We start from the raw sequence: 17,563 nt of genomic DNA, 5'->3' as shown, positions 1-17,563 counted from the left end.
GGTGGCCCGATTCTATCGCATCAGGTATTCTAGATTCTCTGTTAAAATAAAAAATAGTGATATACTCACCTCCCGCCGGCCTCCAGACTCTTTCTCTCCTCTCACCACGCTCCTGGCATCTTCTGCTGGTCCCAGTAAAGCTTAGCGCAAAACACCGCTGATGACGTCGCGCTCTTGCGAGAGTGACGTCATCTCTGGCCCTTCTCGCTAATCATTACTGAGACCGGAGGATGCCGGGAGCATGGTGAGAGGAGGGACAGAGTCCGGGGGTCGTCAGAAGGTGAGTATATAATTATTTTTTATTTTAACAGAGACTCTAGAATACCTGATGCGATAGAATCGGGCCACCATCTAGTGTATTATACTCCTGTTACACCCGGAGCTGCAGTCACTGTTCTGCTGTTACCTAATGTATTGTACTCCAGTTACATCCAGAGCTGCTGTCACTGTTCTGCTGTTATCTAATATATTGTACTCCTGTTAATCCCAGAACTGCAGTCACTGTTCTGCTTTTACCTAATGTATTGTAGTCCAGTTACACCCAGAGCTGCAGTCACCGTTCTGCTGTTACCTAATGTACTCCTGTTACACCCAGATCTGCAGTCACCATTCTGCTCTTACCTAATGTATTATACTCCTGCTACAGCAGGAGCTGCAGTCACTGTTCAGATCTTACCAAATGTATTGTACTCAAGTTACACCCAGAGCTGCAGTCACTGTTCTGCTGTTACCTAATGTACTCCTGTTACACCCAGAGCTGCAGTCACTGTTCTGCTGTTACCTAATGTAGTGTACTCCAGTTACACCAAGATCTGCAGTCACTGTTCTGCTGTTATCTAATGTATCGTACTCCAGTTACTCCCAGAGCTGCAGTCACTGTTCTGCTGTTATCTAATGTATTGTACTCCAGTTACACCCAGAGCTGCTGTCACTGTTCTGCTGTTATCTAGTATATTGTACTCCAGTTAATCCCAGAGCTGAAGTCACTGTTCTGCTTTTACCTAATGTATTGTAGTCCAGTTACACCCAGAGCTGCAGTCACTGTTCTGCTGTTACCTAATGTATTGTACTCCAGTTACACCCAGATCTGCAGTCACCGTTCTGCTGTTACCTAATGTAGTGTACTCCAGTTGCACCCAGATCTGCAGTCACTGTTCTGCTGTTATCTAATGTATTGTACTCCAGTTACTCCCAGAGCTGCAGTCACTGTTCTGCTTTTACCTAATGTATTGTAGTCCAGTTACTCCCAGATCTGCAGTCACTGTTCTGCTCTTACCTAATGTATTATACTCCCGTTACAGCCAGAGCTGCAGTCACTGTTTAGATCTTACCTAATGTATTGTACTCCAGTTACACCCAGAGCTGCAGTCACTGTTCTGCTGTTACCTAATGTATTGTACTCCAGAATATGTACAGGACTGTGCCTGTGTAATGAGTGACGCAGCAGTGATGCCTTTAACGGCTGTAATGTGCCTGTACAATAAGCAATGCGGCCGTGTTGCCACGTCGACTAAGCAACTGTCGCTGATTGGTCGCGGCCTAACTGTCGCGACCAATCAGCAAGGCGGGATTTCCATTACAGACAGACAGACAGAATTAGACAATTATATTATAGAAAATACAGGGGAACCCACATCAAATTTTTTGTTTAGTTATTTATTTATTTATAGCACAGGCGCGTGATGAATACTCATCAGCCACTTCTGCTGTGACTGTTATTAGTGGCAGCAGGTGTAGGCTGATGGGATGTTGAACAGCCGCGAGACATGCAACCGCGGAGACTCAAACATATTTTTCAAGCACGTCGAAGATACTCTGCTAGCACACGAGCATGCTTGGATAACCAAAACATGAGAAATCCAGCTCAACGAACTAGTGAAAAAACTTCTTTATTCACCAAAAAGTACTCAGCGGAGGGCAAAACAACATCATTGTTGACAGTTACATGATATACGACATCGACGTGTTTCAGGTGGCTATGCACCCTTAATTATTAAGCACTTTTTGGTGAATAAAGAGGTTTTTTCACTAGTTCGTTGTTGCTGGATTTCTCATGTTTTGATTGCTCCATGCCTTGTTCTCCGTGCTCCGAACACTTAAGATTGTCTACTATGGTGAGCTAGACGTTTTTCTACTATGCTCGGCTAACACCTTATCCGAGCACGTTCACTCATCACTAATTAAGACTGTCATATCATATTCCAATGTTGGGTGTACAGCAGTAAGATGAACCTAATTAATTAGCGCACACCACTAAATGAATTAAGCACATCTTATTAAAAGTGATGTACTTTACCAAATATTTGGTGTAAGTTATGGCAATAAAGTGGCATAACGTTTGAACAAATGAGAGAGAGAGAGAATTTTCTTCCAGCAGACGGAAAAGATTCAGGGTTAAAAAGGGAAAATGCGGATCCGTGAAGCAAAAAAAACGTTACAGTCTCCGTTCGGTGATCTCGGCGGACGCCTAAATTCTCGCGGATCTGCACAAACACGGACGCAACGGACGATCATCAGTCAAAATTCGCCCACAATAACAAGTCAATGGGGAAAAAAACGGATCCGCAAAGAGAAATAGCGGATCCGGTTTTTTTGCAAAACGGCGGATTTTGACTGATGGTAACATTTCTTGTTAAGGCCTCTTTCACACATCAGGTTTTCGCCGTCAGGTGCGATCCGGCGCTTTTGACAGAAACCGGATCCGGCGAAATGCAATGCCGGATCCGGTTCCCCCCCATTGACTTGCATTAGAGCCGGATCGAGCCGGATGGCCATGCGTTTCATCCGGTTTTCGCCGGATCCGGCAATGTGTCGCGATCCGGCGTCTGGAAAAAACGGCTACTGTAACGTTTTTTGTCTCCGGCAAAAAAGCCGGACACGCCGGATTCGGCGTGTCCGGCTTTTTCATACAATGAAAGCCTATGAGCGCCGCAATGCGCCTGATCCGGCGACAGCTGGATCCGGTGGCCGGATCCGTTTTTTTTGGTCTGAGCATGCTCAGTAGCTCTGCCCACAAGACATATATAAAAGCAAGACAGTGGGACCCTCAGCCACACCCAACATGCCACCCAAGAAAGCAACCAAGCGCAGGAGAAGGCAGGAGACCACTGCAGCACCATCAACACCATCACCACCCCAAATGGAGCAGCAAATGGAACATGCTGAGGAGGGGAGGCCAGCAGCAGATGAGAGACGGTAATTATCAAATCCCCCATTCCTCCAAACTAGGGCTATTGAATATCAAGATATTCATTGGCCCTTTGTTTCTCTTTATTCAACAGCCGCCCAATAGATGCAGCAGCAGCAGCAGCAGCAATGGCAGCAGCTGAAACACCACCCACAGCCATGGAGTCTGGCCACCAGGAAGACAGCACATCATCTTCTGAGAGCCCTCCCTCGCATCGTCAGCGTTTGACGGTAAGTTTTTATTTCCAAAATCCATCAGCTCTGTAATATATGTCTATTCATTGCCTTTTATTTCAAAACAGGAATCACAAGATGAAGAGGAGCTCCCAGAAGAAGAAGGAAGGGGTGGACAGACACCTGGAGTGGGCTCACAATTGGTAAGTTTTTGGCATCAAACGCAGAAACACAACATCACACTACACACAACACATAGAAATCAATGTTCTGCAGACCACACACAGCAAACAAATGCCAACATCCAAAGACCTAACATTTTTTGTTTTCTTCTCTAGTCTTCCCAATCTGGTGCTCGGCCAAGAGGTCCTCGTAGTGCCTCCCAGGGTCGTCGGCTACAGCAACGCGGCGGTCACCAGCGTGTAAGTATAAATATTTTTGCTTTGTTTTTTTGGCTTTTTTATTTCATTTCTTTTGTGGAGGCTAATTATGTTATTTTTGTCTTTTTCTTTAACAGCCTTCACAGCGTGCTCCCGACTCTGACGGTGAGGATGGAGGACTCGATGTGGACCACCTCATCGATCTCGTCCGAGAAAGGGAGCCGCTCTGGAATATGGCTGACCGCCGCCACGCTGACCTGATCGTTACCCGACGACTCTAGGAGGAAATCTGTTCGCTCCTTGTGGACCGCTGGGAGGACCTCGATGCTCGGGCCCAGATTAAAGAGCGTAAGTATATACAGTACCGGTTGCTTGATGTAAACCAGTGTTTCCCGAACTCCAGTCCTCGTGGTCCCCACGGATCATGTGTTCAGGATTTCTATTTACTATGGAAATCCTGAAAACATGACCCCTGGGGACCATGAGGACTGGAGTTTGTGAAACACTGATGTTGTATACTAACCACTCCTTTCTCGTTTCAGGGAACAGAATTGTGAAGCGGTGGCGGTCTGTGAGGGATCGTTTCAAGAAGGAGTTCAATAAAGAGATGCGGGCCCCGAGTGGATCTGGAGGACGCAGGAGCAAGTACAAGTACGCCCAAGCCCTGTCGTTCCTCCGGGATACAATGGTCACCAGAAGGTAAATATTACACACCACATGTGACAAAAAAATGTTTAGATGTAAATTTTTTTTTTCAGCCAGGGCCATACCATGTCACTATTTTAATTCGTTTTTTCTCTCTTTATTCCACAGCACGGTGAGCAGCACTCGGGAGCTTGCACGATTGAACCCTTCTGAGGCGATCCCTGAGGAGACCGGCACCGAGGGACACTTCGACCGCCCCGGTACATCTGCACCTTCCCAGCCTTCCCACACATTCGACCCATCTGTCCCATCCACCAGCACAGGAGCATCGTGGCCGCCTACATTACATGAAGCTGCTGGTGAGGAGATCGCTTTCCCTTTACCCCACCCTTCTGCCCCTGCCACCTCTAGTACACCTGCGGGTACTGGGCGGCAGCGGCAGAGGGGTCAGGAAAAGACTTATGCGCCAGAGTTCTTGCATCTGAATGCATCTTTCCAGAACTGTCTAAAAGTCTTGTCAGAGCAAATCTCCGCAGGCTATCAGCAGATCAACTCCAGCATTGCTGGAGGTGAAGACACTTCTGCAAACCATGCATTCAGAAGCAAGATCTTCGCCAAACCACACCTTTTTCAGGTCTGTTGTGGAGCGCATGGAAACGCTCTCTCCTGCCCAGCAGATGCATGTAATGCATTCATGCCACGCTGCTCTCCAGCAAGTTACCTCCCAACCTCCTCCTCCCACCACAGTAGTTCCTCCACCTGCACCCCCTCCAGCCACTTTCCATCCTCCCCCTCCTATTACATCTACACCCCCTCCAGCCACTTTCCATCCTCCCCCTCCTATTACATACCATCCACCTCCCCAGCACCATCCACCTCCCCAGCACCAGCAACCTCCCCAGCACCAGCAACCTCCCCAGCACCAGCAACCTCCCCAGTACCAGCAACCTCCCCAGTACCTGCAAACTCCCCAGTACCAGCAACCTCCCCAGTACCTGCAAACTCCCCAGTACCAGCAACCTCCCCAGTACCAGACATCTCCCCACTTCCAGCAACCTGCCCCGTACCAAACTCCTTCCCCATACAACTTGCCATCAACATCATCTGCTCCTACAGTCCCTGCCCAACCCTCTACTCCACCGCCCACCACCTCTTCTGCCTCCCACATGTCCACCCATTCTGTAGCTTTTTCCACACCTTCACCTCTAACTGTTCCTTCCCCACCACGATCCCAGTCCTCTCTCCACACTCCCAGTGTCGAAGTGTCCCGCAGCCCCTCCAGCAGTATTTCCACCCCACACTACACAGATTTATAATATGTGTGTATTTTAATAAAAATGACCAGTTTTATGGTTTCAAAGCTTTATTAAAAAAGTTTATTAAAATTTAAAAACAGTTTACAAAAAAAAACATTTTTCAATAAAAGTTAAATTATTTTACACTGGTTGTCTGTCATTTCTTTCTGCGGCCAAAAAGGTTAAATACAGGGTATTTAAAAGGTAAAATGGTATTCAAAACTAGGTATATAACTGTGGGTAAATTTTAGCTTTTTGCCACAGTTGTGTTCCTGGTTGTGTTTGAAGCAAAGTATTTCACCTAAAAAGTTGTGTTTATTGTTGGTGATTTCCTAACAATGTACACAACTTTTGTTAAAAGGTGAAATACTTTGCATAAAACACAACCAGGTACACACCTGTGGCCTAAAGCTAAAAATAGTAAGACCATGACAAGATAGCCAACTTTGGTTGGCAAAGGTATATACTGTTGGTACAGAAGGTACACAATTTTGGTTAAGGGCACAAATCTTTCACACTCTGTCATCCTGCCAGTGTACTCTGCCTTGAGGTGACATAAAGTATAGTGCAAAATTGTCCCTCATTACTGAAACCGTCACAGAACTTCTAGTGGTAATGTCATGGTAATCTTGCAAGGTGGTTTCTTCAGAGGTGTCCTCAATGAAAATGGGTTCCTTGCAGATAACAAAATTGTGCAGGACCACGCAAGCTTTGATCACCTCGTCAACAGTTTCTGTCTTGAGGTTGATTGCAGTCAATAGGACCCGCCATTTGGCTGTCAGAATACCAAAGGTACATTCAACCATTCTTCTAGCTCTTGTGAGGCGGTAATTAAAAATGCGTTTTGGTCTTGTCAATCCTCTGCTAGAGTACGGTTTCAAAAGGTGTTCTGACAGCTGGAAGGCTTCATCCCCTACACAGACAAATGGCATAGGTGGACCAGATGTTTGTGGCAGCGGTCTAGGTGGTGGGAACTGGAAGGTGTTTCCATACAGTTTACGCCCCATGGCAGACAGTTTGAAAACTTGAGAGTCATTGGAGCGGCCATAGGCCCCAATATCAACCGCAATAAATTTGTATTCCGCGTCAGCGATGGCCATGAGGACAATTGAAAAATATTTCTTGTAATTGAAATATTCCGATCCCGATCCAGCTGGCTTTACAATGCGGATATGTTTCCCGTCCACAGCGCCCAAGCAGTTGGGAAACTGACATATCTGTTGAAACTTGTCAGCAATTTCAATCCACCTCTCTGTTGTGGGCTCTGGTAAAAACTCTTCAGCTAAGGAGTCCCACAGTGCACGGCATGTGTACTTCACAATTCCAGAAATGGTGGAAATCCCGAGTCTGTACTGGAAATGCAGTGACGAAAGGGATTCTCCAGTTGCAAGAAATCTGTGGGGAATTAAAAAACAATAAATTAGTTTTAAATCACAGCATTACATACCAAAACTGAGCTATAACACTTGGAGATACAAACTACCACCAACAAGATTGCAGTGAAAGTGTGCTCTGATGCGATCACATCCAATAAATGTGGCTTACCTTAAAGTCACCATCAGACGCTCTGCGGGTGAAACAGAGAAGAGGCAATAGGTGTCCGCTTTTCTTATGAGGTGTGCAATGCGCTCCACCAAGTAATCAAAATTCTCCATTTTCATCCGAACATATCCAAAAAATTTATCCGGGTTTCGTCGAAGGTCCATGCAGAGTGTAGAATAGACCCCACGCGTCATTCTCTGGGCTGTGATGGGGTGGATCCACAAACGTCGTCTACGATGCCTGATGCGCTGCTGTCTCGCTCTCTCCTTCTCCAGAACAATCACCCTCAAACGATTCGCCTCCGCTGTAAAATCCGCCAAATTCTTCAAAATATTTCCAATCACAACATCCATCTTCGCCAGTAACTTGCTCTTCTCTCCAACCTGCACTTTCTCCTCTACAACCTGTCAAAGAAGGGCTGTAGGAACACGCTATATATAGTTTTCCAGTAGCCAATCCCGTTCGGAAGGCCACAAGGGTCAATTTTAAAAACCGGATCCGGCGTAATCCGTCGAAAAACGGATAGAAAAACGGATGAACCGGATGAGACGGATCCGGTTTTGTCTGTCAAGAACAAGACGGATCCGGCAGAAAACCGGATCCGGCACATCAGGTTTTGCAAAACATTTGCCGGATCCGGCATTCCGGCACGACGCCGGATCGCGCCTGACGCCGAAAGCCTGATGTGTGAAAGTAGCCTTAAAGGTCAATAATGATTTGTAGGATTGCTACTTTCAGTAGGTGGCACTAGAGAGTTCAAATCATCTTCATCTCTGAAAAGACAATGTGCATATTTAATTTCCTAGAGGAGCATGCAAGGCGTATAAGTCTCCTCATATTGGCATGCCAGACCTGGCATGTCACTCCATGAGGAGAAACCTTACCCCTTAAATCCCATGCTTTGTAGGTTACAATTATTATGAACAGATCTAATTTCTGAAGAGATCAAACAAAGAAAAACTACTTACTCAGTATAGGATTATTTGGCATGCTTGTTTTGAGGGTCATGTGTGAGACGTTTAGTGTCTGACACAATTGTAGCCAATAATCAGTGCAATCATACTCTACAACAAGAGAAAAATGAGTCCATGGAAAGTCGCTTCCTATGTATTGGTTTTTGGATATGACACAAGAGTAGCTTCTTAGACTGTAAGGAAACCAAAGAAAATATTATTTTAGCATGTGCTATATTTAAAAAAAATACATTGCAGTCAGGATTTTATCCTCTATTTATATAATTGCCTTGCAATGTTTTCATTTCCTGTTCTGTCCAGATGTCACCGTATTCCAAAATTCCAAGTGGAGGAAGTTCACCGACCGCCATATTGGGACACCCAAGTGATGGGTGTCTCAATATGGAAACTGCTGCTGGTACCAACCTATTGTGCGGTACCACCAGCGGAACACCGTCGCACCACACACACACACACAGTCTATACACCGTACGCACCACACTCACACACACACACTCACATTCATAAACTCACACACACACTCATACACTCACACACATACACTCACACATTCACACACACTCACGCAGGCGCAGTAAATTTTTCGTCTGATCCCAGTAGCAGATGCACGACGTGTCTACAGGCAGAGGAAGCCGGTCACATTAAAGGGGTTTTCCCATGAACGAAAGTTCATTTTAAAAATTGTCTGTGTCTGACCATGTACGGAGCGTACCACATCTCCTGGGCAGGGGAGGAAGCAAAAGACAATACTGACATTACAGCAGGGGATCACAGAGGATTCATTTTGTGAGGTAAAATATTTCACCGACTGTTTTTAAACAATATTTTACCTCACAAAATGTATCCTCTGCGATCTCCTGCTGTAATGTCAGTATTGTCTTTTGCTTCCTCCCATGCCCAGGAGTTGTGGTATGTTCTGTACACAGTCAGACACATGGGTGAGAGAGACAGAGCACAGGGGGGAGACAGCTCAAATGGGACAGCACATGAGGGGAGAACACAGCACAGGAAGGAGAGAGACAGCAGACAAGGGGGATAGCACATGGGGTAGACAGGTCAAAGAAGAGAACACAGACGGGATAAGTCAGCACATGGGGAAAGAGAGAGTGGATAGGTGAGCACATGGGGAGGAGAGATACTCAACGCTGCAAAGCCTGCCCCCATCGTGACATTACCGCCCTCCCGATGCGGGCCTCCATCTAGTTTGTTTATAAATGTTAGAGTTGAGCAAAAAGATTTGCAAGACAGTGGTCCAACAACCACATTGGTAGACCACCAGACTATAGCACTGTACACCTCTTACAATGTGTTTCGCCTGAACTCATTGATGCAAAATAATGCGCATATAACCTTGTGCTAGGCCTACTAGTTAAAAGAGGCATCGGGCATGCCTCAGGTTTTGGAAGGTTTGCAGTAATTTGGTAAAGCTAAACATTTTGGTAAACTAGTTAATGCCATAAAATATATAAAAGCCACTGAAGTAGATACCTATAGCATAAAGTCAAATAACTGCATTTATATAACTGAAAATGACAACTTGAATCTGATTTGCGCACAATGCATTATCATTATTAATCCCTTAATGAAGTTATCGGCTACTTGTACAACTTCCTCTCAAATGGATCGCCCGCCAGGGCAGTGGGGTACTCGGTACCGGGCCAGTATCTCAGAGGGAAGTGTCACAGTAGTGGTGACCTGGTCTGTCGCCCTGGGCGTCCATGTAAAAGGGGTTAAGCGTGGCTGGTTAAAGTTTATAAGTGGATGATACGTGACGCCACCTGTGGTGCTCGACAATGTAGGGGTTAAGCCGACGCTACAGACAGATCCTCTGGGACAGATGGTATAAGGCAGCAAGATGTAATAGCTCCCCACAGGTAGAGCTGTAGTCCCAGGGCAGTGAGAAAAGGTGTTGAGGAAGAGGGTGTAGTGTCTGGCACAGAGATGTAGCAGTGCTGGAGGGTTTGCAGGAAGAATGCAATGACACAACAGGATGCAGTTTCCGTTACCTTTACTGTGCTTTGTAAGTGCAGTCCAGGGTCCAGATTACAGATGGAACAGAGGCTGGCCAGCTTGGAAGCAACTTACGAATCTCTCTATGCAGATGGGTTGTGTAGTCTCCTTTCTAGCTCTTATCTGAGGTACTTGCAGTACTGTGTTACACTGAAGTTCCACTTGCTTGTTCTCTTTTAGAACTCCCTCGTATGGCAAACTGCTGTAGCCTTCTTCTGGCTCACACATTGCTGTTGTGCCTCTGAGTCTTATGTGGGAACAGAGCATTTACAGCTTCCTATTCCTCTGGTTTCTGCTGCAGGAACATCAGTATCCGTACAACCTTGGAGACCGGACTCCAGATCATGCGCTACAGCTAGAAGTGAGCCTGAACTCTGCTCAATCTTCCAGCTCTTCTCCTCACATCCACACACGTTTCCCTCCTCACACGAACTAACTAATTTCCCCTTCCTGGCCCCCAGAGAGCAGCTCTTCCCCAAGCTTTGGTTCAGAGCTCCCTCTGCTGGGATGGAGTGGGAACTGTGTTGTGTGTTGTATTTACCTGACAGAGAGACCCTTTATTGCTTCCAAGCATGACATCACACTCCCTAGGAGGAAGGTAATGCCACTGTGGCGACCATACTCCTGGGGGTGCCACATTCCCCCTAGTGCAATTCAGTACTCCCGGACTGAAGAAAACATGCAGAACATATTAACACATGAACAATTGTAAATGTAACAAGATTTCAAAAAAATGAAAAATTACAAAAATCAAAGCTCAAAAATAGTCCTGATGACGAATAGTCCATGCGTCAATGTCCATGGTCCATTTCCTGAGCAGTTGGTAACTATGTGCAAGATAGTTTTGGCCACACATAGTCCTGTGGCCCAATTGTCCATCAAAAACAAAATAAGATATTCAAAAAGTTCTTACAGAGTCTTTGTAGGCACATAAACTTGAAAAGTTGCATATTTACATGTACAGTTTACATTTTCGATTTGCACCTTACTCTCTATATCTAACTGGGATCTCACCTTTGGTACTACGGGTAGATCTGCGTAGCATGGGTACTTCTAATGGCCTATTTAGGTTTAGTGGGCCTGTTACTACTGTTGGTAAACTGGGTAGTAGCTGTCTACGAACTCTTAGACTCACTGTGGGCATGACAGATTCACCACTGGCAGGGCGAGGATTCTCTGGCTCCACTGCTGGTGTGGCATCCGCTGCCTGAACTTCCTGATTTTCAGGGTTATCTTGAGTCTCTGCTACTTCAGTTGCAGTAGGCTGGGGAAAGATTAGGACAGGAACTACGATGGATTGATTCGCTCTAGTCCAATTTGAAGGGAATTCTCCGAGTACAGTGTTGACCTTTTCTTCTTCTTCCTCTATGGGCTGAAGGTTGTTTTGTTCTTCCATTCTTCCGGATTTAGGGTGGCCTCTTTCACGATAGACCGTCTGTTTTTCACTCCTTGGGCACGTTGGGCCGCAATTGGCCGGTGGAAGGCAGGTAACTCTATTTCTTCGAGTGCCTCAGGGTCTTCTCCTGCATCTGGCAGATTAGGCATTCTGGACAGCGCATCAGCATTGGCATTCTTGTGCCCCGCTCGGTACTTGATGGTGAATTCATAGTTAGACAGCCGGGCCATCCATCGCTGCTCCAGTGCACCTAGTTTGGCAGTTTCCAAGTGAATCAACAGGTTGTTGTCCGTGAAGATGGCAAACTTGGCTGAAGCTAGGTAATGCTTGAATCGTTCAGTCACAGCCCAGACTATGGCGAGGAACTCCAGTTTGAAAGAACTGTAGTTGTCAGGGTTCCTTTCAGTGGGACGAAGCTTCCTGCTGGCGTAGGAGATCACTCTTTCTTTGCCATTCTGTACCTGTGACAGTACTGCTCCCAGTCCCACGTTGCTGGCATCAGTATATAAAACAAATTTTTGATCATAACACAGGTCTGCGACTAAAAAGCTGTTTGATTATTTTCATCTAATTTCCATGTATTTTGGTGTGCTGAAAACGAAAAAAATATTGAAAAAAATCCTGGACATCAGGATTTGCCACATAATGCAAAATTCTCTTCAAATTTAGTACATTTTTCTCAATTTTTGTCTTTTTTTTATCTTAGGGTTTTGAAAGTCAAAATTACTATTAATTAATTCACATCAATCAATTGAAGATATACAATGCCAAAAAAATAAAACTTTCAAAGAAAAGAACTTGCAGAGTGAGCTAATGAAACCAGCATCAACATGTTGCAAGCTGAACGAGCGGGCTCTGACATGCCCGGGCTTGTTTCAATTTTTTTATCTTGGTTGTCGCCTGTTCACACTTTTTAATCTCAGTTTGTGTTAGCTTGTCATATTCAACCGTGTTTCCCAAAATTAGCATTATGGCTCAGCGGAAGTGTATTAATTCGCCTGACAGTTTCTGTTACATTTGTGGTGAATATACAGTGTTGAAGCAACAGCTGAATATTACAGACTTTGTGAAAAAAGTATACTTTGCATATTTCGGACTAAAGCTTGGAGATCAAGATAAAGCTTGGGCGCCTCATAAAGTGTGCAAACGGTGTGTTGAGGACCTCCGAAATTGGTTCAAGGGTAAGAAAAATGCTTTCCGTTATGGGATTACTATGGTATGGCGAGAGCAAAAGAACCATAGTGACGACTGTTACTTTTGTTCATGCGATGTGATAGGGTATAATTCAAAATGGAAGCATTCCATTTTATACCCCAATATTCACTCAGCAATTCGTCCCATCCCCCATGATACAGATATACCAGTACCCAAGGCCCCTGCTACCTTGGAAGAGATACCTAGCTCTGAGGAAGGTGGAGTCATACCTGAACCAGATGATGAATCAAGTTCTGACTTTGAAGATGATACAAGACCAAAATTGTTTTCCCAGGAGGAGATGAATGATTTGGTAAGAGACTTGAATCTTCCCAAAGATGCCGCTGAGTTACTCGGATCAAGGCTCAAAAGCAAGAATTTATTGTTGCCAGGAGTGTCTTTTTCATGGTTCAGACATCGTGAAGATGAGTTCATTCCTTACTTTGCCCAGGAAGATAAGTTGGTTTATTGCATCGATGTCGAAGGTTTGATGGGTCAATTCAAAATCCAATATGATTCAGCACAATGGCGTCTTTTTATAGATTCTTCAAAAAGAAGTCTCAAAGCAGTTTTACTCCAAAACGGCGGTTTTTATGCTTCCATCCCTGTAGGTCATTCCGTACACCTCAAGGAAACCTACGAGAACATGGAATTGGTTCTTCGTAAACTTAAATATGAAGACCACGGTTGGCAAGTGTGCGGGGATTTAAAAGTCTTGTGCATGGTGCTCGTGCAACAAGCTGGTTATACTAAATACACTTGTTTTCTGTGTCTATGGGACAGTCGAGACCGACAAAATCACTGGACCAAGAAGAATTGGCAGCCGAGGGTGCTCGCAGTTGGTGGAAAAAATGTCCTCTGAGAAACTTTGGTTCCTCCCCATAAAGTTCTTCTACCACCTCTCCACATCAAATTGGGATTGATGAAGCAATTCGTAAAATCACTTCCAAAAGATGGAGAATGATTCAAATACTTGGTCACCATGTTTCCAGGCCTCTCGGAGACAAAATTGAAGGAAGGTGTGTTCAGACATTAGAAGGCTTATAGCTGATCAAGAGTTTATCAATACCATGACACATCCTCAAAAAGAAGGGTGGATTGCATTTAAAGAGGTCGTCGAGAAATTTTTAGGCAATAACAAAGACCCTGACTACAAAAAAATCATCGGACGAATGCTGAAAGCATTTCAAGCTTTAGGTTGCCTGATGAGTTTGAAAGTGCATTTCCTCCATTCCCACCTTGACAACTTTCCTGAAAATTTGGGAGCTATAAGTGAAGAGCAAGGTGAACGATTCCACCAGGACATTAAATAGATGGAAAGAAGATAACAGGGAAGATGGAGCAATGCAATGATGGCAGACTACTGTTGGACGCTTCAGAGAGACATTACAGATGCTACTCACAAGCGTAAATGTACCAAGAGAAGCCTCACAGGGAAGAAGAATCAATTTTAGTGTGTGTTAGTGAGCTCATTGCAGTTAAAAAAATGATTTTCATGAAACATTTGTAATAAAAAATTAATTTTATGAGTCTATTTTCATTTATTTTGAGGTATTGTCTTATTTAACAGTTACTTAAATTGTCAGAAAACGTGATATCCAATGACAAAACGGAGGTCATTTTCGGATTCAGCGCACTCAAAAACATAAAGACTACGTGGAATAACAAAAACAGCTCTTGAAAAATTTTTTTTTGCAGACCTGTGTAATCTGGGTAGGCCAGATCTTCAACTGTGAGAGCCATCTTCAGTCGAGTGAAGGACCTCTCCAGTTCCTTATTCCATTCAAATGTAGGACTCTTCTTCCTGGCTTTCTTGGGCTGGCCCACCAGAAGATTTTGCATAGGCATGGCTATCTCAATGAAGCCTTTGATGAACCTTCGGTAGTAGCCTACCAACCCGAGGAATTGACGTACTTCATGGAGGTTGCTGGGCTTCTGCCAGTCTCAGATGACAGTGACTTTGTCAGGATCCGGTGCCACACCTTCTGCACTCACTACATGATCAAGGTACTGTACCTTGGGCTTCAGGAGGTGGCATTTGGATGGCTTCACTTTCAGGCCAAAGTTGGAGAAGGCTTCAAACACCTCAGCCAGGTGCTTCAGATGGTCTTCATACAGTTGTGGCCAAAAGTATTGACACCCCTGCAATTTTGTCAGATAATACTCAGTTTCTTCCTGAAAACGATTGCAAACACAAATTCTTTGGTATCATTATCTTCATTTAATTTGTCTTAAATGAAAAAACACAAAAGAGAATGAAGCAAAAAGCAAAACATTGATCATTTCACACAAAACTCCAAAAATGGGCCAGACAAAAGAAATGGCACCCTCAGCCTAATACTTGGTTGCACAACCTTTCGCCAAAATAACTGCGACCAACCGCTTCCGGTAACCATCAATGAGTTTCCTACAATGCTCTGCTGGAATTTTAGACCATTCTTCTTTGGCAAACTGCTCCAGGTCCCTGATATTAGAAGGGTGCCTTCTCCAAACTGCCATTTTTAGATCTCTCCACAGATGTTCTATGGGATTCAGGTCTGGACTCATTGCTGGCCACCTTAGAAGCCTCCAGTGCTTTCTCTCAAACCATTTTCTAGTGCTTTTTGAAGTGTGTTTTGGGACATTGTCCTGCTGGAAGACCCATGATCTCTGAGGGAGACCCAGCTTGCTCTCACTGGGCCCTACATTATGCTGCAAAATTTGTTGGTAGTCTTCAGACTTCATTATGCCATGCACACGGTCAAGCAGTCCAGTGCCAGAGGCAGCAAAGCATCCCCAAAACATCAGGGAACCTCCGCCATGTTTGACTGTTGGGACTGTGTTTTTTTCTTTGAATGCCTCATTTTTTCTCCTGTAAACTCTATGTTGATGCCTTTGCCCAAAATGCTCTACTTTGGTCTCATCTGACCAGAGAACATTCCTCCAAAACGTTTTAGGCTTTTTCAGGTAAGTTTTGGCAAACTCCAGCCTGGCTTTTTTATGTCTCGGGGTAAGAAGTGGGGTCTTCCTGGGTCTCCTACCATACAGTCCCTTTTCATTCAGACGCCGACAGATAGTATGGGTTGACACTGTTGTACCCTCGGACTGCAGAGCAGCTTGAACTTGTTTGGATGTTAGTCGAGGTTCTTTATCCAACATCAGCACAATCTTGCGTTGAAATCTCTTGTCAATTTTTCTTTTCCGTCCACATCTAGGGAGGTTAGCCACAGTGCCATGGGCTTTAAACTTTTTGATGACACTGCGCACGGTAGACACAGGAACATTCAAGTCTTTGGAGATGGACTTGTAGCCTTGAGATTGCTCATGCTTCCTCACAATTTGGTTTCACAAGTCCTCAGACAGTTCTTTGGTCTACTTTCTTTTCTCCATGCTCAATGTGGTACACACAAGGACACAGGACAGAGGTTGAGTCAACTTTAATCCATGTCAACTGGCTGCAAGTGTGATTTAGTTATTGCCAACACCTGTTAGGTGCCACAGGTAAGTTACAGGTGCTGTTAATTACACAAATTAAAGAAGCATCACATGATTTTTCGAACAGTGCCAATACTTTTGTCCACCCTCTTTTTTATGTTTGGTGTAGAATTATATCCAATTTGGCTTTAGGACAATACTTTTTGTGTTTTTTAATTTAAGACAAATTAAATGAAGATAATAATACCAAAGAATTTGTGTTTGCAATCATTTTCAGGAAGAAACTGAGTATTATCTGACAAAATTGCAGGGGTGTCAATACTTTTGGCCACAACTGTAAGTCTTGGAGAAAACAATGACATCATCAAGGTATAACAGAACTGTCTCGAAGTTCTTGTGTCCAAGACAGCACTCCATTAGCCATTAATATGTCCCTGGGGCGGTGCAGAGCCCAAATGTCATGTAGTTGAACTCGCAGAGACCCATTGGTGTAGTAAACGCTGTTTTCTCCTAGTCTGCCTCTGCCACAGGAACCTGCCAATACCCACTAGTGAGATCTAAGGTGGAAAAATAGTTAGCAGTTTTAAGTGCAGCTAATGACTCTTCAATTCTGGGTAATGGGTAGGCATCCTTATGTGTAATGCTGTTAATTTTTCTGTAATCAACACACATTCTCATGGTACCATCTTTCTATTTCACAAAGACTATTGGGGCTGCCCAGGGGCTACAACTGTCTCTGATCACCCCAGCCTCCTTCATTTCCCGCAGCATACTTTTGGCACATTGATATTGTGTTGGGGGTATAGGCCGGTACCTTTCTTTAATGGGTGGATGATCTCCAGTGGGGATATGGTGTTTAACCCCTTTTGCTTTCCCAAAGTCTAGGGGGTGTTTACTGAATACCCGCTCATACTCCTGAGTCACTCGGTAAACCCCACTCTTTTGGTATGACGGGGTGGAGTCAGTTCCCACCTGCAGGTGCTGACACCACTCCTCCAGCTGCTTTACAGAGCCATTGTCCCCCACCTGGTCAGACGAGACCAAGGGCTCTGCTGCCTGTATTGCGCTGTTACTGACAGTAAGCAGCTTAGCAACTGTGGCATACCGAGGTATTGTGGCCTGTTCCTCCCCACAATTCAAGAGGCGCACAGGTACTCTCCCATTGCGGACGTCAACTACCCCTCTGGCTGTCAGGACAGTGGGCCTGCTATCAGAGTATACTGGCTCTACCAAGGCTTGGTAATCTTTTCCTCTGAGGCCTATGGCTGCCCGACACCAAATTAACATTTCACATCTGGGGGGTATCGCAGTGGGGAAAGAATCACTCACTCTGACGCTGCCAATTTCTCCACC

The 17,563-nt window shown here is 44.9% G+C and overlaps 1 protein-coding gene across 5 annotated transcripts in view; it reads right to left on the bottom strand.

Annotated features, from left to right (window-relative positions):
* LOC141052466 (protein shortage in chiasmata 1 ortholog-like) overlaps window positions 1–17,563 on the bottom strand; it is a 356,749-nt gene that overhangs the window by 208,167 nt on the left and 131,019 nt on the right. For all 5 annotated transcript variants that reach the window (XM_073549702.1, XM_073549705.1, XM_073549703.1 and 2 more), the window contains one exon: window positions 8,191–8,369. In XM_073549702.1, coding sequence (XP_073405803.1) covers window positions 8,191–8,369 — 179 coding nt within the window. The remainder of the gene's footprint in view (window positions 1–8,190; window positions 8,370–17,563) is intronic.

The sequence above is a fragment of the Dendrobates tinctorius genome, unplaced genomic scaffold (assembly GCF_039654945.1).
Source record: "Dendrobates tinctorius isolate UK_male_01 unplaced genomic scaffold, ASM3965494v1 ptg000160l, whole genome shotgun sequence".
NCBI classification, from domain to species: Eukaryota; Metazoa; Chordata; class Amphibia; order Anura; family Dendrobatidae; genus Dendrobates; species Dendrobates tinctorius.
This window is presented reverse-complemented; position numbering and strand designations above follow the sequence as displayed.